This window comes from Lepidochelys olivacea (genome assembly GCF_965140295.1).
Source record: "Lepidochelys olivacea isolate rLepOli2 genome assembly, chromosome: 7".
Lineage (NCBI taxonomy): Eukaryota > Metazoa > Chordata > Testudines > Cheloniidae > Lepidochelys > Lepidochelys olivacea.
This window is the reverse complement of record NC_140417.1, coordinates 80,622,074-80,649,870: the sequence shown is the minus strand read 5'-3', so window position 1 is coordinate 80,649,870 and position 27,797 is coordinate 80,622,074. Positions and strand designations below refer to the sequence as shown.

General features: G+C 41.2%; 1 protein-coding gene across 1 annotated transcript in view; it reads left to right on the top strand.

Moving 5' to 3' along the window:
- Positions 1-27,797, top strand: part of CTNNA3 (catenin alpha 3) — a 928,050-nt gene that overhangs the window by 653,158 nt on the left and 247,095 nt on the right. The window contains exon 11 of the mRNA XM_084634510.1: positions 25,263-25,419. Within this exon, the coding sequence (XP_084490636.1) occupies positions 25,263-25,419 (157 nt within the window). The remainder of the gene's footprint in view (positions 1-25,262; positions 25,420-27,797) is intronic.

The window sequence follows — 27,797 nt, the reverse complement described above, 5'->3', positions numbered from 1 at the left end:
CAGAAGAGTTTGGTTAATGCCTCTACTATTCAGAAATAGACCACAAGTGGTTTGGACTTTGATTTTATATCTCGTTGAGAAAGTATTGTCCCAAGCAGTACAGTTCCTTTCCTTACTGGTTTATTAGTTTAATACTGATTTTGTCTACACATGAAAATTAATCTAGATTAAAATAGGGTGTGACTTGAAAGCAGAATAAGAGTATCCACACATGGATAGTTAATCCCACACACATGGGAGTTAATCAGGAATAGCTACTCCAGAATAATTCTCCATGTTCACAATGTGAAGAAAGCCATCTTCTGAATGGTCAGCATCACTTTGTGTAGGATTTAGGTCTCCCCTCTAAGGACTGACCTCGACAAACCCTGTTTGTAGTGAGATCCAAGAAAAAACAAAACCCAGAATGGGCTTTAGTCACATTATGTGAATAAACTGGGGCTAATATAAAATCAACACATTTATTTCGACTTTAAGAAAATATTTGCACCATGGACTCCAGAGGTAAAAAGATCACACACTAAACCTCCTGCATCATGCATGTTAATTATTAAGGAATGACAGGTATGACTTTCTAATAAAATCTCTTATCTATATATACAAGTTAAGTATACAACGCTAATCATAATTTAATAAGGGGAAAATGGTTGGTAGAATTGTTGGGGTCCGTATTTTCCTATTATGTATTAAAGATTTTAGATGTGCTAGCTCAGCACATAAATTAGACTGCCAGATTTGCTGGCATTTACACACTTTAAGAACTGAAGCAGTCTTTTTAAATTGCTACATCTCCGGCTATTATGTCTGCCAACTGCTGATGTGCAGAGTCCCCATTTGGTAACTGAACTTGCTGTGCGTGCATCCCGCACATTGCTGCAACATAAACTTGAACTGGGATCATTGTGTCTGTAGAAAGCAGCAGGAGCAGCTCTGCCAGGTGAGCCAAAAGGAGTGTCCCTTGGCTGAGCTGCTGCTAAGCTTGGTTCAAATATAAGTTACTGTTTGCTATCTATTTATCTATCTATCTTAGTATTAGATAGGTAGGTCTTTTTGTATGATTATTTAAGCTTCCTTCAAAAGACACCCCAGCTCTGCACACATGATGGCAGTAACTGAATTGCATATCTTTTTCTGCGGACTGGTCTACATAGTGTCAAGTATCAGAGGGGTAGCCATGTTAGTCTGTATCCACAAAAACAATGAGGAGTTTGGTGGCATCATAAAGACTAACAGATTGATTTGGGCATAAGCTTTTGTGGGTAAAAACCCACTTCTTCAGATGCATGGAGTGAAAATTACAGATACAGGCATAAATATACTGTCACATGAAGAGGAGGGAGTTACCTTACAAGTGGAGAACCAGTGATCACAAGGCCAATTCAGTCAGGGTGGATGTGGTCCACTCCCAATAATTGATGAGGAGGTGTCAATACCAAGAAAGGGGAAATTGCTTTTGTAGTGAGCCAGCCACTCCCAGTTCCTGTTCAATCCCAAATTAATGGTGTTAAATTTGCAAATGAACTGTAGCTCTGAAGTTTCTCTTTGAAGTCTGTTTATGAAGTTTTTTTTTTGAAGGATGGCTACTTTTAAATCTGTGATTAAATATCCAGGGAGACTGAAGTGTTCTCCTATTGGCTTTTGTGTTTTACCATTCCTGATGTCTAAATTTGTGTCGATTTATTCTTTTACATAGAGACTGTCCAGTTTGGCCAATGTACATGGCAGAGGGGTATTGCTAGCACATGATGGCATATATCACATTAGTAGATGTGCAGGTGACTGAGCTCCTGATGTTGTGGCTGATGTGGTTGGGCCCTCTGATGGTGTCACTAGAGTAGATATGGGGACAGAGTAGGCAACGGGGTTTGTTACAGGGATTGGTTCCTGGGTTAGTGTTTCTGTGGTGTGGTGTGTAGTTGCTGGTGAGTATTTGCTTCAGGTTGCGGGGGCTGTCTGTAAGTGAGGACTGGCTTGCCTTCCAAGGTCTGTGAGAGTGAGGGATCGTTTTCCAGGATAGGTTGAAGATCATTGATGATATGCCAGAGAGTTTTTATCTGGGGGCTGTACATGATGGCCAGTGGTGGTGTGTTGTTTTCCTTGTCGGGCCTGTCCTGTAGTAGGTGACTTGTGGGTACCCATCTCGCTCTGTCAGTCTGTTTCCTCACTTCCCCAGGTGGGTATTGTAGTTTTAAGAATGCTTGATAAAGATCTTGTAAGTGTTTGTCTCTGTCTGAGGGAATGGAGCAAATGAGGTTGTATCGTAGAGGTTGGCTGTAGACAATGGATCGTGTGATGTGTCCTGGATGGAATCTGGAGGCATGTAGGTAAGAATAGCGGTCAGCAGATTTCCTGTGTAGGGTGGTGTTTATGTGACCGCCACTTATTTGCACTGTAGTGTCCAGGAAGTGGATCTCTTGTGTGGACTGGTCCAGGCTGAGGTTGATGGTGAGATGGAAATTGTTGAAATCCAGGTGGAATTCTTCAAGGGCCTCCTTCCCATGGGTCCACATAATGAAGATGTCATCAATGTAGCACAAGTAGAGGAGAGGTTCTAGGGGCTGAGGAAGCATTGTTCTAAGTTTGAACAAGAGCTGAGGAAGCATTGTTCTAAGTTTGCCATAAAAATGTGGGCATACTGTGGGGCCATGCAAGTACCCATAGCTGTGCTGCTGACTTGTGGGTGAGGACAAAATTACCAAGTTCAGCCACCAGGTGTGCTGTGGCCTCATCAGGGATACTGTTCCTGAATGCTTGAAGTCCATCCTCATGTGGAATATTGGTGTAAAGAGCTTCTACATCCATTGTGGCCAGGATGGTGTTTTCAGGAAGATCACCAATGCATTGTAGTTTCCTCAGGAAGTCGGTGGTGTCCCGAACACAGGTAGGAGTGCTGATAGCATAGGGTCTGAGGAGAGAGTCCAAATAGCCAGATAATCTTGCTGTAAGAGTGCCAATGCCTGAGATGATGGGGCGTCCAGGTTTATGGATGTTGGGTAGCAGATAGAATACCCCTTGTCAAGGCTCTAGGGGTGTGTCTGTGTAGATTTGTTCCCGTGTAGTAGCAGGGAGTTTGTTGAGTAGATAGTGTAGTTTCTTTTTGTACTCCTCAGTGGCATCGGAGGATAGTGGAATGTAGAATGTGGCGTTGGAGAGTTAACTGGCAGCCTCCTGTTCATAATATGACCTGTTCATGATGACTACAACACCTTCTTTGTCAGCCCCTTTGATTATAATGTCAGAGTTGTTTCTGAGGCTGTGAATGGCGTTGTGTTCTGTACAGCTGAGGTTATGGGGCAAGTGATGCTGTTTGTTCACAATTTCAGCCTGTGCACGTCTACATAAGCACTCTGTATAGAAGTCCAGTCTGTCATTTTGACCATCGGGAGGAGTCCATGCAGAATTCTTCTTCTTGTAGTGTTAGTAGGAGGGTTCCTGTGGGTCAGTGTGCTGTTAAGTGGTGTGTTGAAAATATTCCTTGAGTTGGACATGGTGAAAGTAGGCTTCCAGATCACCACAGAACTGTATCATGTGCATGGGGGTGGGGGAGCAGAAAGAGAGTCCCCAAGATAGGACAGACTCCTCTGCCTAGCTAAGTGTGTGGTTGGATAGATTAACAATATTGTTGGGTGAGTTAAGGCAACTTTTGTAGCCTCCTGTGGCATATAGGAGTTTAGATAGTTTACTGTGCTTTTTCCTCTGTACCATCCTTTTCCCACTTGTAAGGTAACTCCCTCCTCTTCATGTGACAGTATATCTATGCCTGTATCTGTAATTTTCACTCAATGCAACTGAAGAAGTGGGGTTTTTACCCATGAAAGCTTATGCCCAAATAAATCTGTTACTCTTCAAGGTGCCACCGGACTACTCATTGTTTTGTCTACATAGTTACTTCAGGAGGAATTCTATGCCAAAAAATTAAAAAATTTGCATATTTTATTTGTCAAAATAACACAATATAATCACACTAGTTTCAATTATTTTTTGACATTTATGTCAAAATACCTCTTAGCAAGTATGTCTGTAACAATACAGATAACAAAAAAGATTCAGGAAATGTTTTTTGACAAATAGATTCCTTACTAGTCATATTAATACAGAATTCTGAGTAATAATTCATTCAAACTACAATACAAAACTGTATTTCCCGTGCCCCTCTGAATCAGTGTAAAGTTTTGGGGGAGTCAGAGATAACAGAGGAGCTAAGGGGGAGAGATTTTATTTGCTGGGAAGGTGCCTGGGTGTGAACTTAGAGGGTTGTTAGGTATGGGTAAGAAAAGTATGGAACAGGTCTTTTGGGGGGAGCAGGAAGGGATTGTTAGGGAGCTTTCCCCATGCAGACCCTGGCTGACCCCTAGCCTCTCTGTTCAGTCAGGCACATCTGTCTCTGTCCCCATGTGTTTCTGCACCCCCATGTGTCCTTGCACCCCCTGTCCATGTGTCCCTCCACCCCCCTCAGACACCCACTCCCCTCATCCCCATATGGCTGTGCACCCCTCCTGCTGTCCCCATGTGACTCTGTATCTCCTCCCAGACACTCCCCTTTTTTCCATGTGTCTCTGTGCCCCCACCAGCCTCTCCCCTGTGCCTATGTGTCCCTGTACTCCCTTCCTGTGCCCCCACCCAGCCACTCCCCTGTCCCTATGTAACTCTGCACCTCCTCCCCCATCACCATGTGGCCCTGCAACTCCCTCCCCCCTGTGGCCCTGTATCTCCACTACCATTCAGCTCCTCTGGGGCTACTCCTACGAAAGTTCAATTTATGCCATATATGGCAGTTGGAGTGAGATGGAGAGGACAAAGGCTGGTAGTCTCAGCCCAGCCAGGCCTGTGGCTCTAAGAGTCTGATATCTAGCCATGTAGTTTTCAGTTTAATGCAAATATACAAAGTCACTAAGTAATAATTTTTGCACCAATTTTTTTTAGGGGATTTTTTTTTAAAAAGTTACCTCCATTTATTTGCATGATCATATATCTATTTACTTTTCTGATTGCACATTTAAATATGCCAGTGTCCCATGATGATCAGAATTTTTTAAAAATACATGCAGGTGTATCTAATTAAATATGTGATTTTTACATTCTTCAGTATATGTGCTGTGACAAAGTTCCTCCTCTGCCTCGGTGGATCCTGCAGTTATTCGCGGATTTGCTCACCTCAGAGATTCACGGCAGCCCTCAGTTTGGCCACTTTTGCAAGTGGCTCAAACCTGCCATTCACTCAGCTAACCTCATCACTGGCCAGCATGGGAAAAGGGAGGAGAACAATCCACACACTCTCTGCTGACCCACCTAGTGGGTTGGGGGATAGGTCAGGGACCTTCCCCTCTGGTGGGACCCACAGTCCAAGTCACCTCCTCTTGTCTCAAATGCGGAGTTGAGGGGGATGGGGGGAACCCGGGCCCACCCTCTACTCCAGGTTCCAGCCCAGGGCCCCGTGGATTGCAACTGTCTACAGTGTCTCTTGTAACAGCTGCATGACAGCTACAACTCTGTGGGCTACTTCCCCATGGCCTTCTTGCAACACCTTCTTTATCCTCACCACAGGACCTTCCCCTGATTCTGGTAATGCTTGTACTTTGCAGTCCTCCAGCAGTACGCCTACTCACTCTCAGCTTCTTGCACCTCTTGCTCCCAGCTCCTCACTAACTGAAGTGAGGTCCTTTTTAAAACCAGATGCCCTGATTAGCCTGCCTGTCCTAATTGATTGTGGTAGCTTCTTAATTGGCTCCAGGTGTCCTAATTAGCCTGCCTTAATTGGTTCCAGAAACTTCCTGATTGTTCTCGAACAGCCCATTATCTTACTCAGGGAAAACGGACCTGCTTAATCTGCAGCTAATATATCTACCTTCTATCACTCTCCTGAAGCCATCTGGCATGACCCTGTCATAGTGCTTACTTGTGTATATGTGGATATCCTACCCATTTATGAATTGTGTTAAACTTCAGAATATTAATGTACCATACATGTGTCTCATCGTATTTTCAAAATCCTTTAACTGTATTCGCAAAAAGAAAAGGAGTACTTGTGGCACCTTAGAGACTAACCAATTTATTTGAGCATGAGCTTTCGTGAGCTACAGCTCACTTCATCGGATGCATTCAGTGGAAAATACAGTGAGGAGGTTTATATACACAGAGAACATGAAACAATGGGTGTTACCATACACACTGTAATGAGGGGGATCACTTACGGTGAGCTATTACCAGTAGGAGAGTGGGGGAAAAGACCTTTTGTAGTCACTACAAAAGGCCCCCCCCCCCGGCTCTGCTGCTGGTAATAGCTCACCTTACCTGATCCCTCTCCTTACAGTGTGTATGGTAACACCCATTGTTTCATGTTCTCTATGTATATAAATCTCCCCACTGTATTTTCCACTGAATGTGCACAACACAGCAACTGTCACTGTGAATGACACTAAATAGTTCCTTTTGTTGACAATCTTAGTGGAGAGGCCAAGACTTGAATGACCATGGAATTAAAACTACTAACACATCCATGCAAAGGACCTTGCTGGATCTCTGCTGCTAATTTATCTTGGATAGTGAGACAGTTTGAGGGCTAATGTCTAGTCAACATTTTAAAAGTGTAAACAGGATGATCTGTGTAATTTATGGGCCTGTTAGCTTGACATAGTTCCCAGGGAAAATAATGTAATGGCTGATATTAGACTCAACCAATCAACAGCTCAACGGTGGCAATTTCATTAATGGCAATCAACATTATTATATGGAAAATAGATCTTGTCAAATAAACTTGTTGAAACTAGACAAATTCAAACTGGAAGTAAGGCTCATATTTTTAATGGCAAGTGTAACTAACCATTTGAATAATTTTCCCTGGGGGATGTAGTGAATTCTCCATCACCTGAAAACTTTAAATCAAGATTGTATGTCTCTTTGAAAGATGTGACCTAGTGCAATGTCAAGTAATTACGCTTCATAAAAGAATTACTGGGTGAAATTCTATGGCTTGTGTTATTCAGAAGCTCAGACTATGTGATCATAGTGGTCCCATTTGGCCTAAAAATCTGTGCCTTTGCATCTATCATAGCGATCCCTGGAGAGAGTTGAGACAAAAATGTGGGGCAGCGATGGGAAAGCCAGCCCTCCTGCTGCCTGGGCTGTACCTTTTCTTTAGTGAAGATCTGAGGACTTCATCCTTCAGGGATGTGAACCTGGTGTCTGTCTTGAGTCCTAAATTCACTTGTTAAATAAAATTATAACAACATAGCTTAACAAATTTTGATCAAACTTTCCAAACCAATTCACATTTTTATTATATTTGATTTGCTAGAAATTTCACTTTATCACTATATATTGAGACATGTTGTGGTAAGTCCAGTCATTATTTCTGACAGAGCCTGTCAGACTCTGGTGAAGAAATCTACCAAACAAGGAAGGCACAAAGGGGAAAAAAGGACAGCAAGAAGAAAAAGCCCTCCTGGACACAAATGGAAATAGAATTTGACTCTCAGAATAATAATTTATTGGAGGCTTGGACAGAAGTGTTTGCACTGAAGTGACATTTACAGTGTTTCCCTCTTGACAGACACATTTTATAACTTAAGTGGTTGGTCAGCATAGTGAATGAAAACTGTATCAATGTAACCTAAGAATTATTGAGATGGAGCACTGAGTCCCTGGCTTGGAAAATTGATCACATGATACTGACTTAAGCATGACAAATGATGAGTGCTGCTAAATCTTAACTTATGGAGGCTCAATGGAAAAGGGAGTTGGGGGAGAGAAAAAACTACTGTATAATTAGTATATGAAAGGAAATGGAGCAATAATATTTCCATTCTCCTGAAGATGTTGATATCTTGTGTCCTTGGTATTTATTAACACATCAGGGAGTAACTGGAAACTAGTGAGCACCTCTGTATATGCAGTGCAGAATGCCAGTCTGTGATCTGACCACTGTAGACATTATTTGGTCCTATGGAAATTACAACATGCACTGTAAGTAAGAAATTCTAAAATTGCTTAGTAAACAGACTTGTTTCTGCTCCCCTCCCTCTTCTGCTTCTTCAAAATGAACAACCTATCCGATGCTAAAAGATCAAATGCTGAACAGGAATATGGAGTTTATCATGTAATGTCCATATCTATGTTACTTTCCTAAGCATTCTCTGCTCTTAGGAATACATCGTGCCCCTCCTGGTCTAAGGTTCACCCATTGTAGAATGAATGCATTACTGCCCTGATGGTGGGGAGCAGGATTTGCAGACCTTGCAAATCCACAGAGCTCAGCTGCATGGGGACTTTCTGTGCACCCTTGCACCGTAGGAATTTATAGTCAGAGCCCAACGTCAGGATTTTTGGATATGTTACTATACAGACTAAACACGCTTATACAGAACAAACACACTTATCCCCCTTCAATGCCAGAGAAGCTATTCTAGCCCTGAAGCTAGAGTAGCAACAGCAGAATAGATTTGCTGCATCTGTGTTGCCTAAAGAGGATTATTCCTTCATCTTAACCGCCAAAGGTCTCCTGATCACACATTCTGGCAGCAAGATTTAGACTTAATTTCAACAGTGGCAGGAAGTACAAATCTCTTATGGGATGTGGGGGGGAAGAGGGGTGGGGGAAGGGAGATCTTCCAGCATGTACAGAGATTGCCTGGGAATTTTCTTCAGTTTCTTGGTTAAGTTTTTAGGACTCATAGTGTAACTTTATATCCATTCATGCTAATTTCTGGGCTCCATCTTCCTAAAAAAAACCCTAGTTTTTGAGACTTATATGCTAGAATCACTAATTATTTTTCTTTCAAAACAATTTGACTGATGTGATTTTTGATACTCATGGGTGCCATTGCCAATGGTAATTTTGAAATTCAGTTAGAATATAACTGTCATAAATATAAAGGGAAGGGTAAACCCCTTTGAAATCCCTCCTGGCCAGGGGAAAGCTCCTCTCACCTGTAAAGGGTTAAGAAGCTAAAGGTAACCTCGCTGGCAGCTGACCAAAATGACCAATGAGGAGACAAGATACTTTCAAAAGCTGGGAGGAGGGAGAGAAACAAAGGGTCTGTGTGTCTGTCTATAGTCTGTCTTTGTCGGGGATAGACCAGGAATGGAGTCTTAGAACTTTTAGTAAGTAATCTAGCTAGGTATGTGTTAGATTATGATTTCTTTAAATGGCTGAGAAAAGAATTGTGCTGAATAGAATAACTATTTCTGTCTGTGTATCTTTTTTGTAACTTAAGGTTTTGCCTAGAGGGGTTCTCTATGTTTTTGAATCTAATTACCCTGTAAGATATCTACCATCCTGATTTTATAGGGGGAATTTCTTTATTTCTATTTACTTCTATTTTTATTAAAAGTCTTCTTGTAAGAAATTGAATGCTTTTTCATTGTTCTCAGATCCAAGGGTTTGGGTTTGTGGTCACCTATGCAAATTGGTGAGGCTTTTTATCCAACATTTCCCAGGAAAGGGGGGGTGCAAGTGTTGGGAGGATTATTCATTTTTCTTAAGATCCAAGGGTCTGGGTCTGTAGTCACCTAGGCAAATTGGTGAGGCTTTTTACCAAACCTTGTCCAGGAAGTGGGGTGCAAGGTTTTGGGAAGTATTTTGGGGGGAAAGACGCGTCCAAACAGCTCTTCCCCAGTAACCAGTATTAGTTTGGTGGTGGTAGCGGCCAATCCAAGGACGACGGGTGGAATATTTTGTACCTTGGGGAAGTTTTGACCTAAGCTGGTAAAGATAAGCTTAGGAGGTTTTTCATGCAGGTCCCCACATCTGTACCCTAGAGTTCAGAGTGGGGGAGGAACCTTGACACAATTTTGAAATTCAGTTAGAATATAACCATAAGAGGAAATTCACATGTGATCAACGTGTAGTATGCTTAAGATTTTTAGAACATAACTCTTCCAAATGCACTAAATCAGCACTTAAAAAGAAGAAACTATTGCCCAGCATTTAGTAATTAAATGGAGAAGACACAATAGAATGTTTTTCATACTTGGCACCATAGATTGGCAAATTCTTTTTGCTTAATGACAAGCTCACTTGAACATTGTGCATTGATTTAAATATTTTAAATATTATTAGGAGAGACTGTGGGCTAGGGGAATGAAGGATAGAGAGAAAAAACAAGGGAAAGTAAATAGAAAAATGGGTTGGAGACTGGGCAGTGTTGGGAAAAGATATAGAGAACCAGTACAAAGAAAACAGAAAGAGGAGAGAGAGAGAACTCAAATGAAAAAATAAATGCAATGGGCAAAATTATATGGTGGAGATATGGAAAAGTAAGAATTGAGCTCAGGCAGATTTTCCTCTGGTGCTTCCCCAGGTGTGGAGCATTTTAGCCCTGCACTCAGTTGAAGGACTTCCATTAAAAGAAATGCTGAGCCCTTTATGTTTATCAATTTACACTCACTTTGCACCTCACACCTTGCCTTTATTGGCACAAATTAGATAACTTTCATGACTTACAGTTCTTTTCTTGTCATGTTGTACTTGACAAGTGACTTTTACAACCCATGTAAGTCATTGCAGAATTTTGCCAAGTGTGTATAGGGAAGCCATTTGTATCAGTCTTGTTTTATGGGGTGTTTCTTTTCTCCTTAACACATAGCAGGGGCTTCCCTCTACTTAGAAATTGCTTGCTTGGTTAGTTTTTGAATGGAATCATCCTTTGTGGGGAAAAATTTACTTAAACTGAAAAGGAAAAAATAGTTTGAAAACTCCAGCTAGTTTGTGAACCTCTCTAAAAATTGTTTGAAAGGTTTGCACAAGGATCGCCCATCTCTAGTGGCCTCTAAACTTAGTTTAAGAGCTGTACATCTCTAGGCTGTGCAAGGAGTTCTGCTGTGACTGAGTCCCTGGTGATCCATAGCTGGTCCTTCCGGAGAACAAAAGCAGGGAACCACTGCTTTTCCCTCTTTTAACCTTATTTTAACTGCAAATCTCAACATGGCTTTAACTATTGTATAGAATTTAGCAATGCCTCCATAATTATTCCAGGAATTCTTTCCAAGTTTCTGAAAGTGGAAGTGGGCAAAAATACAAACTAAAGCACTCTAAAATGGTCTCTCTCTTGCTAGTTGTTGCAATATTTAAAACCAATGGAGCAAAAAATTAGCAACTCTTCCTCATTAACTTACACATTTTCCATTTTTTTTGGACTGATCATCCTTCTGATCTGCATCCCTCTGCACATAGCTTTGACATGGTGCTGCTTCGTCTGTCTGAGAGAACCCTATAGCTGCAGGATTCAAATGTAAGGAAAAAGCAGGCCTAGGGCAAGATGGGAATGACTGGGCAGACACGTATCATTCCCTTCCAAGCCCAGTGTGGACCTGTGCATATAAGGTAATACAGCCCAGTGCTCCCTACATGCTTGCAAATTACAATTTGCTGGAGGTTCTGGTAAATGACACTGGATCATGAGACCCTGGCAGTTGCCTACAAGCAAGGATGTGCTAGAGCAGCTGCCAAGACACAAGGGGTCCTGTTGATCTCTAGTATCCAGAGGAATTGAAGGTAGAACCCCTATACGTTCTGCAGGAGCCAAACCACATAGAATGATTTTATGGAAATGCTATCGGGGGATCCTGGAGAAATTTCCTTTCCATGCTGATTTCTGTGGGAGGCAGAAATCCAGGCCATTGTTTTGGTGAGGTGGAAAAGGGCAAAGTTTGTTGTAACAACTCTATGTCAAGCCCAGAGTGGCAATGGTAATGTGTATTGTATTCATATACCTCCCCCCAACTGATGGCTATCTCTTATGTGGTTGCATTTCATGTGTCCCATATTCTATAACTTGATCATTGTACAAGTCTGTGGATATCCTGGGTAGCAGTACGTTTGGATATGCTAAAGTTGTTGTATGTGTACACAATATTAAAGCTATATAAGATGGGCTGTACATCCTGTGTAGACTTGTTTCCGTTATTGCATCACTTTAGGTGTGTCATTTAGAAAAACATTCCCTTTTGTTTGTCAAAAGGAAAAACAAAGAATCCACAACTGTAGAATTGAAAGAGACAACATGAAAGAATGCATTAAAAGTTAGGTATTATATTTAAAATATTTGTGTCATAAAAGTAAGAAGCAGAACTAACTCAATTTGTAGATTAGATTTGAGGTTCAACTGCTGCCAAAAACAAAGGAAAGACAGCTACAAATTGGAAGAGTGAAGACAGTATTATTATTATTATTATTTATTACTTATTATAAAAGCTGAAGATGCATTGTTTTGGTCATAGACAAAAATAAAATATACTGACAATGTCAGCAGAGGTTGGTCCAGATGCCAAAATGACAGCAGCCATGTCCTCTCCTCACTGTGCATCCAAGGCCAAAATACCCATTTAGGTACTGGACATGCCTCCAGGGATGCAGCTGTGGAATTCCTTTTCCAAGAACATAATCAGACAACCTTAGAGTCAACTCCTAGGCTAAGCAGTTGTGCCACTGTCCAAATTGCACATGTAGTTTCTGAACAGGATTTTCAGAGGAATGAAGCAGGATTGCTTAAGGCAGATTGTATGACAGATATTAGGTGAATAATATAGCCTGTTCTTTCACTTTGTTTTCTTATGGGTCACTGAATTGTGTGCTACAGGAAAATCAAATGTTAAAGTCTTATTGTATGAGCTGCTTCTAGTCCTTGGCAGTCTGGCACTTCAAAAGCTGTTTCATGGATCAAGAGTGGAAATAGTTTAGAAAGAAACTAAATCTGTTAAGGGAAGAGTCCAGTATTTTTGCTTCAGATATTTTGTATACTTTTAGTTCTGTGACAAATTCTCTGGGTCAATGTGCAGTATGATTTATTTGTAGGCACTGCACAACTAGAGACTTAAACATAAGTTTCCCTCATCCAGTGTACTATACAGGGATTGTGCTTTCCAATACAGCACCTGTCACAATAGAACTCTCATCCTGATGGGGGGTCTTTGAATGCTGCCATTTTTAATATAAATGTTAAATATATGCAAAATCAAAACAAACATGACCTATGTTAAAATAACATTATTAACGTTACAAAGTCAAGCACTCAAAAGTTACGAAATGCCAGAATTAAGGTGGCCCATATCATCTTTATTGTCAGCCTTGTGTGTTTGCAGTATGATACAATCTTTATTACATGACCACATACTGGTTTTCCCACAGGATCATTCAGTGCCTAGGATGATGGATGGTTCCTACTTAATGAGAAGCTATTCAATATTTTGTTTTTTCCTCATTGTTCAATGTGTGGCCCTAAGCCATGCAGACTACTCAATCCCTTCTCTGAGGGCAGGCGTATTAATTTCCTCATGGGCTTTTGAATGGTGCTCATCACTGTAGTATATGAGAGTTCACAAACATTAATGAATTAATCTTCACAACACCCCAGTAAGATGTGGGGTGGTATTATCCTCAACAAGCACCCAGAAAATGAGGAACACACCATTGGTGAACCCTATGAAAAGTTTGATTTAAGTGACTTGCTCAGTATCACGTAGGAACTCTCTGGCACCAACAGGGAAAGAATTCAGTTGTCCAGGGCAGCATTCAACTGCTTTAACCAAAAGACCATCCTTTATTTTTCTGTAATCCCCTGCCCCATTCAATACACAGCTTCCAACTTCTGTAACAAATGAGGTAGGGATCCTACATACAACAGCCTTTTGAACTCCACCACCCTGATTCATCCCCAGAGCAGGTCCATCCTGTGCTCTGAATGAAAACATAATGTCTTACCTGTGTTTAAAGGGGAAAATAGTGATCTGGGCAATTACAGACCTGTTAGTCTGACCTAAGTAGTAGGCGAGGCTTTTGAAAAAATTGTAAATAAATAAATAAATAAAAGTATTAAATTCACAGAGGTAAATGCTAAAGAGGATGTAATACATCATGGGTTTACCAAAGTTAAAATCAACCTGATTTCCATCTCTGAGAAAATAACTCATTTTTTAGATAAGGGCAATGCATGAGATCTTATAAATTTGGACTTCAGTAAAGTATTTAATACACTACCACACTGAAAATTAATAGTTAAATTAGGGAAGATGGGATCAGTACAAGAATTGCAAGGTGGATAAGGAACTGGCTAAGGGGGGAAGGCAAAGGGTTGTGCTGAAAGGTGAATTAATAGAATGGATGGAGGTTACCAGTGGAGTTACTCAAAGATTGGTCTTTGGACTAATCTTATTCAATATTTTTATTAATGACCTTGGCGCAAAAAGTAGGAGTATGCTGATGAAATTTGGCGATGATACAAAGTCGGGAAGTGTTATCAATACAGAAGAGAGTTGGAATATTATAAAGAAAGATCTGGATGACCTTCAAGACTGGAGTGACAAAATGGGATGAAATTCAATTGTACATAGTGCAATGTCTAATAAGAATTTCTGCTGCAACCTGGGTGCTCATCAGCTGGAAGCAGCAGAGGAGAAGAGACTAGGGTGTATGGATTGACTCCAGGATGACTATGAGCCATAATGTGGTGAAAAAGACAAATGTCCTAGGATGTGTCAAGAGAGGCATTTCCATTAGAGAGAGAGAAATATTAATACCTCAGTATGAGGCACTGGTACGGCATCATTTGGAATACTGTGTATAATTCTGGTCATACATGTTCAAGAAAGATTAATTCAAACTGGAACAGATGCAGAGAAGACATCTAGGGTGATCAGGGGAATGGAGGGCATATGAGAGGAGACTGGAAGAGTTTGGCTTGTTTAGTTTAGCAAAAAGAAGGCTAAGGCTGGGGGGGAGAGAGGGGTAAACACCAGGAAAGATGACAAGCTATTTAAGATAGAAGACAATGTTAGTACAAGAACAAATGGATATAAACTGGCCATGAACAAATTCATGCTGGAAATAAGGTGATTTCTAAGCATTAGAAGAGTGAGGTTCTGGAACAACCTCTGAGTAGAAGTTGTGGGGGCAAACAATTTAATTAATTTTAAGAAAGAGCTGCACAAATTTATGAGTGCAATTGTATGACAAGTTGCTTATGACTGGGTGGATCTCAGGAGCTCTAGAGCTCACTGCTGGTTTATGTCTTATGTTCTTGAAAGCTCATGCTTCAGGATTTCAGGTGGTCACCACCAGGAATCAGGAAAGGATCTTCCTCCTCCTTCCAATGAATTCTGGGTTGTTGTTGTTTTTTTTTTTTTTTGGTCTCCTTCCTCTGAAGCATCAGAGAAGGCCACATCTGGAGATGGGACTTTAGGTGGGGTTGGGCCAGGGCTCTGAGGTGGCACTAAGCATTGTCTCTCAGGTGCCAGGCTGGCTGGTTCTTGTTCACATGCTCAGGGTCTAATTGATCACCATTGTGTGGTCGGGAGGACAGTGACCTTGCAGATTATCTGGATATATTTTATTTAATTATTTCCCTATCATTGTGTGGGGCCTTCGGCATTGGTGTGTGTCAGTCCCTCCTATTCTCTCTCTGTGGCACACGATAGTCCAGTCTCCTGTGCGGTGTAATACTTTAGTCTAATTTCAGTTGTTGGGTTAGTGTGGAGGTGCTGGGGGCATGTGATGTGCAGGGGTCAGATTAGATTATCTGGTAGTCCCTTGCAGCCTTAAACTCTATGACTCTATAGTATGTGATTATGTAATTAAACAACTGTATCATAATGCAAAGACACAAGGGGGCTGAATTAATTTACACAGGCAACCTTAATTTCAGCACTGCCTGACTTTTGAGCACTTGGCTATGCAACCTTAATAATAGGTTTTATGTAGTTTTGTACATGTAATTTAATAGATTATTAAAAGAATAATCTGAAAAAAAAACCCAGAAATTCCATCTTGTGGCATCATAACACCCACATTGGTCAGCAGCAAGATTGGTGCCTTTGATGCCACTACACTGACCTCTGCCACTTGAGCTAATGGAATAATTGATAGCAATAGCAGTGGTCATCATCTGTATGGTCCAGCACAAGAGGACACTTTGCCAGTGGATTTCACAAATATTTGGTAATAGCAGAGGGATGGAGACACTCAGAAATCTTGGGTCCCATCGGAGAGGAGTGCACACTAGCATAAACAGACTCTATTGCTCATTCCCCACAAGCATAGCCCCTTCTGCCCTGTCTGCTCCACCCTGTGCCTGTCCCAGTCCCAGACCTGTCTGTTCCCCACTCCTGGCTCTTTGTCCCAGTCCCATTCTCTTCACGTATCCAGTGCCAATCTCCACTCATCAGGCAATTCATCCCAGCCCCAGTCTCCTATCTCCTCATCCGAGTCTATCACTCACTAGTGCCACTTTGTCACCTTCCCCAGCCATTTTCAGTTCCCTCCCACTGCCCAGCTCCTTGGCCAGTTGTTCCCAGTTCCCTCCCAGCTTCTCATACAACTATCCATCCCCCACCCTGGCCACCTGTCACCTCCTTGTTCACATTCCCCATCCCCACTGGCTCCAGGTCTCCTTTCTTTGGCTCATCGTTTAATTTCAGTATGTCCTCCACAGCTCCTTCTCCCAGTCTATTTTCCCAGCCAGTCCCAGTTCTCCTACACCACAGCTACTCATCAGTTCTGCCTCCCCTTCTCTCCATCCTACTCATTCTTCTTCTCACTCCTCTTCCAGTCTCAGGCTTCCCCAACCTACTAGCCCCTTCCTTCCATTTCCCTCACCGGCTCCCTGTCTGAGTCTCCTAGCTTAATCTCCCCCACCACCCACAACTATGAGTCTGTTCCCTGTCCCCCAGACTCCTTGTCCTAATTGTCCCCCAGGCTCATCCTAATTGAATTCCCTTGCTTCCCTTAGCTCTGACTCTTATCCCCTGTGCATTTGAATCATGCAGCTTTCTGCACCACATTCCCTGAGGCCAGGTCACTGAGAGTGCTGGAGAGAAAATTTCCCTGCTCTCAGTTCAGGTACTCAGACCTAGACCAGCCCACAGCAGCACAGAAATCCAGTTGCAGGGGAAATCCTGCATAACCCCAAGCTGGAGCATGCCCAATAAGGTGCAGTCTTTGGGGTAATTTAGCTCCTAAAACCTAAAGTCTCCATTGAGCAAGTAGAAACTGACTTGTCAGAGGCTTAGAACTTGGCCACGTTTGGGTAGATTTCCACAGGGTCGCAAAAAGGCATATCTCTGACAGAAGGCCCATCCGACTACCAAATTTCAAGTCCCTGCTCAAAAGCATGGAGTACTAAATAAACTTTTTTAATGTGGCCAACATGTATTTTCCCTAGCCTTGCTCTCAAAAACAACTGAATTGTTTTGATTGAAATTTCCACCCCAGAGATCAACCCGAGGCAGACCTCTGGCATGGAAAATTGCAGCACAAAAAATGAAAGTTTGTCAACATTAATAGCAACTGAAAACAGGGTCTTCTTATGGGAAGTGTTGGGCAACATTAAAAATAGCTAAGGCTATGTTTTAGTCACGAGTATTTTTAGTAAAAGTCATGGACAGGTCACAGGCCGTAAACAAAAATTCATGGGCCCGTGACCTGTCCATGACTTTTACTAAAAATACCACCCTGACTAAAACTTGGGCAGGGGCCATGGGTGCTCGGGGTGGCGGGGAGCGGTCCAGGGGTGCCGTGGGTGCTGGGGGAGGTGACCTGGGACCCCAGCTGGTACTGGGGGCTAGGGGGTTGGCAGGGCTGGCAGGAGCTTCCTACCCAGCTCTGTGTCCCTACAGCTCCTAGGCAGTGGAGGCAGAGGCCAGGGCAGGGACTCCAATGCTCCCACCACAAGTGCCGGCTGCCTCAGCCAATGGGAGCTGCGGGGGCAGGGCCTGCGGGCCCAGGAAGTGCGCGGCACGGAGACTCTCTTCCCCTTTGTTGCCTAAGAGCTGCAGGGGGCCATGCCAGTGGGATCTGGGTATCCTCCAACAGCATGCTAAGCGCCCCTCCCCTGCACTCCCCAACCTCCTGCCCCTAACCCTGAGCCCCCTCCCACACACCCAAACTGCTGCTGCTGCTGACCCAGGGGCTGCCCGGCTCAGGTAGCTCCTGAGCCAGCACCAGATGCTGCAGAAGTCACGGAGGTCATGGAAAGTCGTGGAATCCGTGACCTCCGTGACAGACTCGCAGCCTTAATAATAGCATGTGCTACTATAGCCCTGCCTATAATAAGTGTGACATACACAAGTGCTAGTAAGGGGCTGGTATTTATTTGGAAATGCCAAAGGTAACATTCCCACTGTACACAGGAACATTTATTGGTGTATTATATTACTTTATTCTCTTGTGGTTTTCTTTAGTACCCAGTATTCTAGTATCACCATGCTTCCCAAATAAATCTGGTCTGTATGGTGAGCTCCCTCACAGACTTTGTCAGTCTTTTGCTCTTCTCCCTTCTCAGGTGGAAGAGGCTCTGCTTGTGATATATATGTCTCTGGGGTTGATTGGGCACTTTTCTTCATTTGCCACTCCCCTCCACACTTTTCAATTCTCTTCCAGTCCCCCATTGTTTTGGCTATACTGATATTATCCTTTCGTTGTCCAAATTGTACAGTTTCTTCATATAATCTTGGCAATCTTATAGGGATTCAATATAAAATGGCTCATAATATGTACTATTCCTCGTTTTTATTTTCTTGCTTGAGATTTTTACTGAATGTCTTTGATCCTTATCATAATGCATTATGTACTAATGAAAAGTTTGCCTAGGGTTCAGTAGGATGAATCATATAAGCAATGATACCCATCATTATGGACTGCACAAATGAAATAATAGACTGTGACATTAATCTTGTTCCAACCCCATAATGAGGGTACATAACAGAAAACAATGTTCAGTTTTTTATAAGATTTAAAAATACATTTTAATATATCAGGTTTTCCCTTGGTAAATTCTCGGTTCTATGGAGACAGAGATGGGCAAGATCATATGTACAGCCTCTGCAGCCAGATGGGTTAAGTCAGAGGCTGAATAACCTTAGATATACAAGTTTAGTGTGTGGAAATCCTTCCCAATTCCATTGCAGGGGAAGAGGGGGACGGGGGGCAAATGTTGGCATTTTCCTGTCCCTGTTAAGAAGTAACCTGTGTAAAAGAACTGTCTGCCTCTAAGTCACATGCTATAGTCATAGGCTATGGGTTGTGATCTATAACTTTAAAGTAAGGTGTTCTTTTTCAAATAACTGTGCTTTATTCTGACTGCTGAAGTAACTCCAAACAAGCATATATACTTAGTAAACAAGTCTTTTGACACAGATGCTGAGAGATGTTCTAATAAAATAATTGAAAATGTCATATGGGCCAGAGTACCCATGCTACATCTAAGAGACTTTATTCTCTGAGAGCACTTTTAGTAGATCTTAAGCCTTAAAAAATACATAACATTAGGTATCAAGAGGAATCAGTCTGCTTCTCCTAAGGAAGAGTAATCTTTTAATCATAATAAAGATACAGGCAAGGGAACATATTTAATTTCCTGCGGAAATAGAAGATGGTTAAGGCTGGTGTTAGGATAATGTGCTATTCTGTGTCTGTCATGTCTACCATGAAGTATTTACTTAAAGTGCATGTTTAGTGCCAAAGGTAATACAATAACTGATGGAAATGCTGAGCACTTATCTTTATAAAAATGAATCCTAATAACCATAAATGTTCCACCTTAACTGTGGGGGGGGGGGAATGGCTGTGGTGCAGTGCCTTCACTAGAGCCTGTGCATCATAATGGAGATTTAAATGTTTTGCGACCTGAATACCCATGAACTCATTTAAGAAGACTTAGTAGCAATGGAATATCAAAATACTAATAAAGGATGAGACCCTACATTAACTAAAATCTGATGTTGCAAATTAAAACTGTATGCAGGGTTGACAGTATATACTTGAGTGTTGTGATGGTCGTGGGCTTATAGAATCATAGAAATGTTGGGTTGGAAGGGATCATGAGAAGTGTTATAGTCCATCGTCCCCAAGCTGACACAGGGCCAAGTACAAGACCATCCCTGACAAGTGTTTGTTCCTAAAAACCTTCAATGATGGGGATTTCATAACCTCCCTTGGAAGCCTATTCGAGTACTTCATTTTCCTTAAAGTTAAAAAAAATCCTAATATTTAACCTAAATCTCCTTTGCTGCTGATTAAGCTGATTACTTCTTGTCCTGCCTTTAGTGGATATGGAGAACAATTGATCAGAGTCCTCTTTATAACAGCCCTTAACATATTTAAAGATGTTATCACATCCCCTCTCAGGATTCTTTTCTCAAGACTAACCATGCCCAATTTTTTAACCTTTCATTATAGGTCAGGTTTTCTAAACCTTCTATCATTTCTTTGCTCTCTTCCAGGCTCTCTCCAGTTTGTCCATATCTTTCTTAAAGTGTGGTGCCCAAAACTGGACAAGTTACTTCAGCTGAGACCTTCTCAGTGCCGAGTAGAACAGGACAAGTCCCTCCCGGGTCTGACATACAATACACCTGTTAATACGCTCCAGAATTATGTTAGCCTCTTTTTTTTTTTTTTGGCAACTGCATCACTTTGTTGACACACATTCAGTCTGTGATCCACTATAACCCCCACATCCTTTTCAGCAATACTACTAATTCCCCATTTTTATTTGTGCATTTGATTTTTTGTTCCTAAATATATTTTACATTTCTCTTTATTGAATTTCTTCTTGTTGATTTCATTCAGTTTCTCCAATTTGTCAAGATTGTTTTGAATTGTAATCTTGTTCTTCAAAGCGCTAGCAAGCTCATCTTGGTATCATCTGCAGTTTGGTGTAATCTGCAGATTTTATAAGCATGCTCTCTACTCCATAATGCAGGATATTAAACAAAATATTTTGAATAGTTCTAGACTCAGGACAGACCCCTATGGGACCTTTCTAAACGTGTCCTGGTTTGACAGCGAACCATTGGTTACTACTCCTTAAGTATGGTCTTTCAACCAGTTTTGTATCCATGTTATAGTAATTTAATTTAGACTGCGTTTCCCTAGTTTGCTTATGAGAATGTCATGGAGGACTGTATCAAAAGACTTATTAAAAGCAGGATATATAATCTCTACTGCTTTCCCCCATTCAGTTCAGTAACCCTGTATGACAGGGTCAGGCCAGACGGCTACAGGAGAGTAATAGAAGGCAGATATATTAGCCCCAGGCTAAGTAGGTCCCTTTTTCCTGGGTAAGGTAACAGGGAAGGTTCCAGAACAATCAGGAACCTTCTGGAGACAATTAAGACAGGCTGATTAGAACACCTGCAGCCAATCAATAAGCTGTTAGAATCAATTAAGGCAGGCTGATCAGGGCACCTGGGTTTTAAAAAGGAGCTCGCTTCAGTTTGTGGTGTGCGTGTGAGGAGCTGGGAGCAAGAGGCACTAGGAGCTGAGAGTGAGAACGTAGACTCTTGGAGGACTGAGGTGTACAAACGTTATGAGACACCAGGAGGAAGGTCCTATGGTGAGGATAAAGAAGGTGTTGGGAGGAGGCCATGGGGAAGTAGCCCAGGGAGTTGTAGCTGTCGCACAGCTGTTCCAGGAGGCACTCTAGGCAGCTGCATTCCACAGGGCCCTGGGCTGGAACCCGGAGTAGAGGGCGGGCCCGGGTTCCCCCCATATCCTCACAACTTCTGGTCAGACACAGGAGGAGTCGACCTGGACTGTGAATTCAGAAAAAACGGCCAAGCTGAGGGCTGCCATGACGCTCCAAGGAGAGCAAATCCGCCAATAAGCGCGAGACCCACCAAGGTAGAGCAGGAACTTTGTCACACCTGTCAAAGAAGGAAATTAGGTTGGTTTGGCATGATTTTTCTTGAAAAATCTATGGTGGCTATCGTTTATCACCATGTTATGCTTTAGGTGCTTACAAATTGGTTAATACTTTGTTCCAGTATTTTTCCAGGTATCAAAGTGAGGCTGACTGATCTATAATTCCCCAGGTCCTCTTTGTTCCTCTTTTTAAAGGCAGGTACTATGTTTATCTTTCTTCAGCCTTCTGGGACCTTCCCTGTCACCATGATTTTTTGAAGATAATCACTAATGGTTCTGAGATATCTTCAGCTAATTCTTTTAAGTACCATAGGTTGAATTTCATCAGGCTCTTGCTCCTTGAATACATGTAAATTATCTAAATATTCTTTAACCTGTTCTTTCCCTATTCTGTCTTATATTCCTTCCACTTTGTTGTTAATATAAATTGTGTAAGCATCTAGTCACAACTGACTTTTTAAATGAAGACTGAGGCAAAGTAAGCATTAAACACTTTAGCCTTGGTGTTGGGGTCCATAATTAGCTCTCCTTCCCCACTAAATAGTGAACCTTTCTCTTGTTCTTAATGTATTTAAAGAACCTCTTCTTTATTGCCTTTTATATCTCTAATTAGATGTAACTCATTTATGTGCCTTAGCCCTTCTGATTTTGTCCCTAACTGCTTGTGCTATTATTTTGTACTTATCCTTAGCAATTTGTCTGTTTCCACTTTTTGTAGGATTCCTTTTTTATTTTTGTCATTATGCGTGGAGATTGGCATTATGTTGGCTGTGAATGTGACTGATGATTTACTTCTTTTTTTAGTGTTTGCAATTATGTGAAAAGATGCATTAGAGCAACCTTTAATCTAAATTACCAATGTTATTTCTGTGACATTATTATATTCTAAATATTAAATGTGTATAATTTTATAGCTAGCTTACTCACTTTCCCCTCTAGCACTGTTCTAGGAGTTAGCGAGTGCTAAAAAAATGGTACTTCACCTTTTCAATACTGAGAAGCCCTCCCTCCTAAATGTGATGAGATCTTGCAACGTGTCCCCCTTCCCATTTGGGCATATGAGAAGGGCAAGGTGGTCATGAACCCAGATTTTGAGAATGTCTGCTCTAATATATATAATATATAACAACACCACAAAAAGACTTAATTAACTTAGAATTAAATGAAATGCATTTCCTCACAATAATACAGATAGTAAAATGAGGGTTGGGAGCTGGGTTTGGGGTTCTCACAATTCAAATGTGAATGACATGTAAAAAATCTGCCCTGTTTTATGGATAGGATCATGTTAGTAGAAATAGTAGCCATTGTCAGTCCCTTAAACACATAATCTCTTTACCTCTAGATTCTGGGGACCAGCAGTGTGGATCAAATGAGCATATAACTCACTGTGAAGAGTATTTTTTGTAATGATATGTTAAATATGGAAAGAGATTAGATGTGTCTTTAGTGCAAAATTAATTAATAGTCAAAAAGGGAAAAGCTTAAGTCAACTGAGGACCCAGCTGGACCTGGCTTGGGCAGTCCTTGTTTGGCATCAGAGAAGGTTGTGACAACAACCTATCATTTCTAAAGTCAATGTTTTTGTTTAAAGAAAGTTGCATGAAATCAAGAGTTTTCTTTACATGCTGAATGACTAATCTGTACAGCACTACATGCAAGGAAACTACATTTTTTGTAATTATTTCAAGGGCTGCTTTAATAATAAAATCACCAGGTTTAGCTTCAGTAAAGTTTTTTTTTTCTGTGAAGAGTCCATGTCATCTTAACTGGAAATCAAGCAATTAATTATTGGCAGATATTTTTTGTTGAAAACATAGGGCATGATGCTTTTAAACAAAAACATTCAGATCTGAAGACTTTTGTACTGTAACTGCTCAGGTTTTTGGCATTCTTTCCCTTAGTACATTGTTCTTACATTTCATCAGAGTTAAATCAGTTGCCCTTTTAAAAATTGTATAACTATGTTTCTCTAAATTTGAAAAGTTTAATAAACACATATTGTTTGTTAGCTGTTGATGGTGCAACACTGATATATAGAAAGGCAAATGTCCCTGTGTCAATGAGCTTAAAATATAATGTAAACAGGTAATATAATTGTGGAATTAGTAAGCCAAAAACCAAGGGGAGAGGGTGAACTCACATCAATAAGAGTCCCTTTTTTATATTCAGCAATTTTTGGTAGAATTTAACTTACACTAGTGAAAAGTCAAGGTAGGGAGATTTTTATTGGAAATCTACAGAATGGTTCAGTAGTAATTTGAATAGCATGGAGACCTCTTGATTGCTTTTCCTTCATGTACAATGAAACAGGTCTTTTAACATATTTATTCATTTATTGGGTATTATTTAAGATTGCCTCCCTAATGTACAATGTAGCACTGCTATACTGTAGGTTAGTACAGTAGGTCATATATATTAGTAATAAAGTTGTTCATAGTTCATCTATTATAGCATAGTTTTCTATTTTATTCCTTAACCAATGTATTCCTTGTCACATGCTGGCTGGTCCATCAAGGGAAGTCAGGCTCAGCTTTGCCTGTGATGAAGCAGCTATCCTCCAGCTGGTCCTGATTCAGTAACTTAATTGAAGTTATTGGATACGATGTGAAATGAGAAACTTTTTGTTTGCCAGGAACTAAGTTCAGGATTCTGTGTGTTTTTTCCCTCCTCCTGCAAAAGTTGATGATGATATACATTTACTATGTATTTTTAATTTAAGTTTTATATGCTTTTTGTGTCTAGGGAAGAAATATTTTAAAACACTTAAAACAGGGAAAGAGTCTATCAGCTTTAGTGCAATTTTTCTTTATTACTCCCCTGGGTACACTCCAGCATAAGGTCAAGAGGCTTCCTTAAGATCATATAATGAGAAGGCATTTCAGCTGAATTTAGAACCAGGAACTGCTCGGCTATAACCACTCGATCACAGTGGAGCAGAGTTGTGAATTCTTTCTAATTTGTATGTTTTTCTCCTAATCTACCTTGCCAGACTAGATATTACACTGAGATGTAGGATATGATTAATTATTTTGTTGTTTAATTCTTCAAGTGTCTTTTGTTTGGTGTTCTGTTTTTTTTTTCTTCATTTGATGAATACATAGCAGGGATAATATGATATCTTGTACTGGTATACACCTCCCTATACCATGTCTATGCTTGAAAGCTTTAGGGTGTTAAAGTATCCCTTCAGTGAAAGTAATTTACAGTATGATAGGTGCTACTCTTAAGGGTTTATAAACCCCAAACTGCAGTGACCTTATACATCTTTCTAATTATGTATTACGTAGTAAAAGCGTATTCGTACCTAATAAAGTGGGATTGTACGTAAAAATATTTTGAAACTATTTTATACTGACAAAAATAGATTTCATGTTACTAAACAGAATTGTTTATGTCATGAATTCTCCAATTAAAGAATATTTTGTAGTCCTATTCAATTAAAATTACAACTGAACTCTAATTCAGTTAACAGGAAGGTTAATATGTACAATATTTTACAAGTATTCCTCCTTTGAATATAATGAAAGGATGAATATCTTCAATGCTCAGAAAACAGAAATACTGCCTTAGAATCTGTTATGCATTTTAGTTATTTCAGATGAAGTCAAGAATATAATTTTATTTTCTGCAGGTTATTAACGCAGCTTTAGCTCTTGCTGCCAGACCAAAAAGCCAGGTGGTAAAAAACAGCATGGAAATATATAAGAGCACATGGGAGAATCGCATACATGTTCTTACTGAAGCTGTGGATGACATTACAAGCATTGATGATTTTCTTGCTGTATCAGGTATATTATTTTTCAGAATCTGATTTTTTTATTTTAACTTCCCTGTTCTTCATTTTAAAAAAATGGAATTAAGTATATTCTCACTTCCCTAGAATCCAACAGGAAACCAGTGGGAGATTAGTCTGAGTAAGGATTATAATTAATATTCTTAATAGCTAATGTAGTGCCCATCTTCAAAAAAGGGAAGAAGGAGGATCCTGGGAACTACAGGCCAGTCAGCCTCACCTCAGTCCCTGGAAAAATCATGGAGCAGGTCCTCAAGGAATCAATTCTGAAGCACTTAGAGGAGAGGAAAGTGATCAGGAAGAGTCAGCATGGATTCACCAAGGGCAAGTCATGCCCGACTAATCTAATTGCCTTCTATGACTAGATAACTGGCTCTGTGGATGAGGGGAAAGCAGTGGATGTGTTGTTCCTTGACTTTAGCAAAGCTTTTGACACGGTCTCCCACAGTATTCTTGTCAGCAAGTTATAGAAGTATGGGCTGGATGAATGGACTATAAGGTGGATAGAAAGTTGGCTAGATTGTCGGGCTCAACAGGTAGTGATCAATGGCTCCATGGCTAGTTGGCAGCCGGTATCAAGTGGAGTGCCCCAAGGGTCAGTCCTGGGGCCGGTTTTGTTCAATATCTTCATAAATGATGTGGAGGATGGTGTGGATTGCACCCTCAGCAAGTTTGCAGACGACACTAAACTGGGAGGAGAGGTAGATATGCTGGAGGGTAGGGATAGGATACAGAGGGCCCTAGACAAATTGGAGGATTGGGCCAAAAGAAATCTGATGATGTTCAACAAGGACAAGTGCAGAGTCCTGCACTTAGGACGGAAGAATCCAATGCACCTCTACAGACTAGGGGCCGAATGGCTAGGCAGCAGTTCTGCAGAAAAGGACCTAGGGGTTACAGTGGACGAGAAGCTGGATATGAGTCAGCAGTGTGCCCTTGTTGCCAAGAAGGCCAATGGCATTTTGGGATGTATAAGTAGAGGCATTGCCAGCAGATCGAGGGACATGATCGTTCCCCTCTATTCGACATTGGTGAGGCCTCATCTGGAGTACTGTGTCCAGTTTTGGGCCCCACACTACAAGAAGGATGTGGAAAAATTGGAAAGAGTCCAGCGGAGGGCAACCAAAATGATTAGGGGACTGGAACACATGACTTGTGAGGAGAGGCTGAGGGAACTGGGATTGTTTAGTCTGTGGAAGAGAAGAATGAGGGGGGATATGATAGCTGCTTTCAACTACCTGAAAGGGGGTTCCAAAGAGGATGGATCTAGACTGTTCTCAGTGGTAGCAGATGACAGAACGAGGAGTAATGGTCTCAAGTTGCAGTGGGGGAGGTTTAGGTTGGATATTAGGAAAACTTTTTTCACTAGGAGGGTGGTGAAACACTGGAATGCGTTACCTAGGGAGGTGGTGGAATCTCCTTCCTTAGAAGTTTTTAAGGTCAGGGTTGAGAAAGCCCTGGCTGGGATGATTTAGTTGGGGATTGGTCCTGCTTTGAACAGGGGGTTTGTCAAGGTTCCTCCCCCACTCTGAACTCTAAGGTACAGATGTGGGGACCTGCATGAAAACCTCCTAAGCGTACTTTTTCCAGCTTAGGTTAAAACTTCCCCAAGGTACAAATTAATTTTATCCTTTGTCCTTGGAATATCCACTGCCACCATCAAACTCTAACTGGGTTTACTGGGAAACATAGTTTGGACACGTCTTTCCCCCCAAAATCCTCCCAACCCTTGCACCCCACTTACTGGGAAAGGTTTGGTAAAAATCCTCACCAATTTGCACAGGTGACCACAGACCCAAACCTTTGGATCTGAGAACAATGAAAAAGCATTCAGTTTTCTTACAAGAAGACTTTTAATAGAAATAGAAGTAAATTGAAGTAAAGAAATCACCTCTGTAAAATCAGGATGGTAGATACCTTACAGGGTAATTAGATTCAAAACATAGAGAATCCTTCTAGGCAAAACCTTAAGTTACAAAAAAGACACACAGACAGAAATAGTCATTCTATTCAGCACAATTCTTTTCTCAGCCATTTAAAGAAATCATAATCTAACACATACCTAGCTAGATTACTTACTAAAAAGTTCTAAGACTCCATTCCTGGTCTATCCCTGGCAAAAGCAGCATACCGACAGACAAAGACCCTTTGTTTCTCTCCCTCCTCCCAGCTTTTGAAAGTGTCTTGTCTCCTCATTGGTCATTTTGGTCAGGTGCCAGCGAGGTTACCTTTAGCTTCTTAACCCTTTACAGGTGAGAGGATTTTTCCTCTGGCCATGAGGGATTTTAAAGGGGTTTACCCTTCCCTTTATATTTATGACGGGGTTGGACTAGATGACCTCCTGAGGTCCCTTCCAACCCTGATATTCTATGA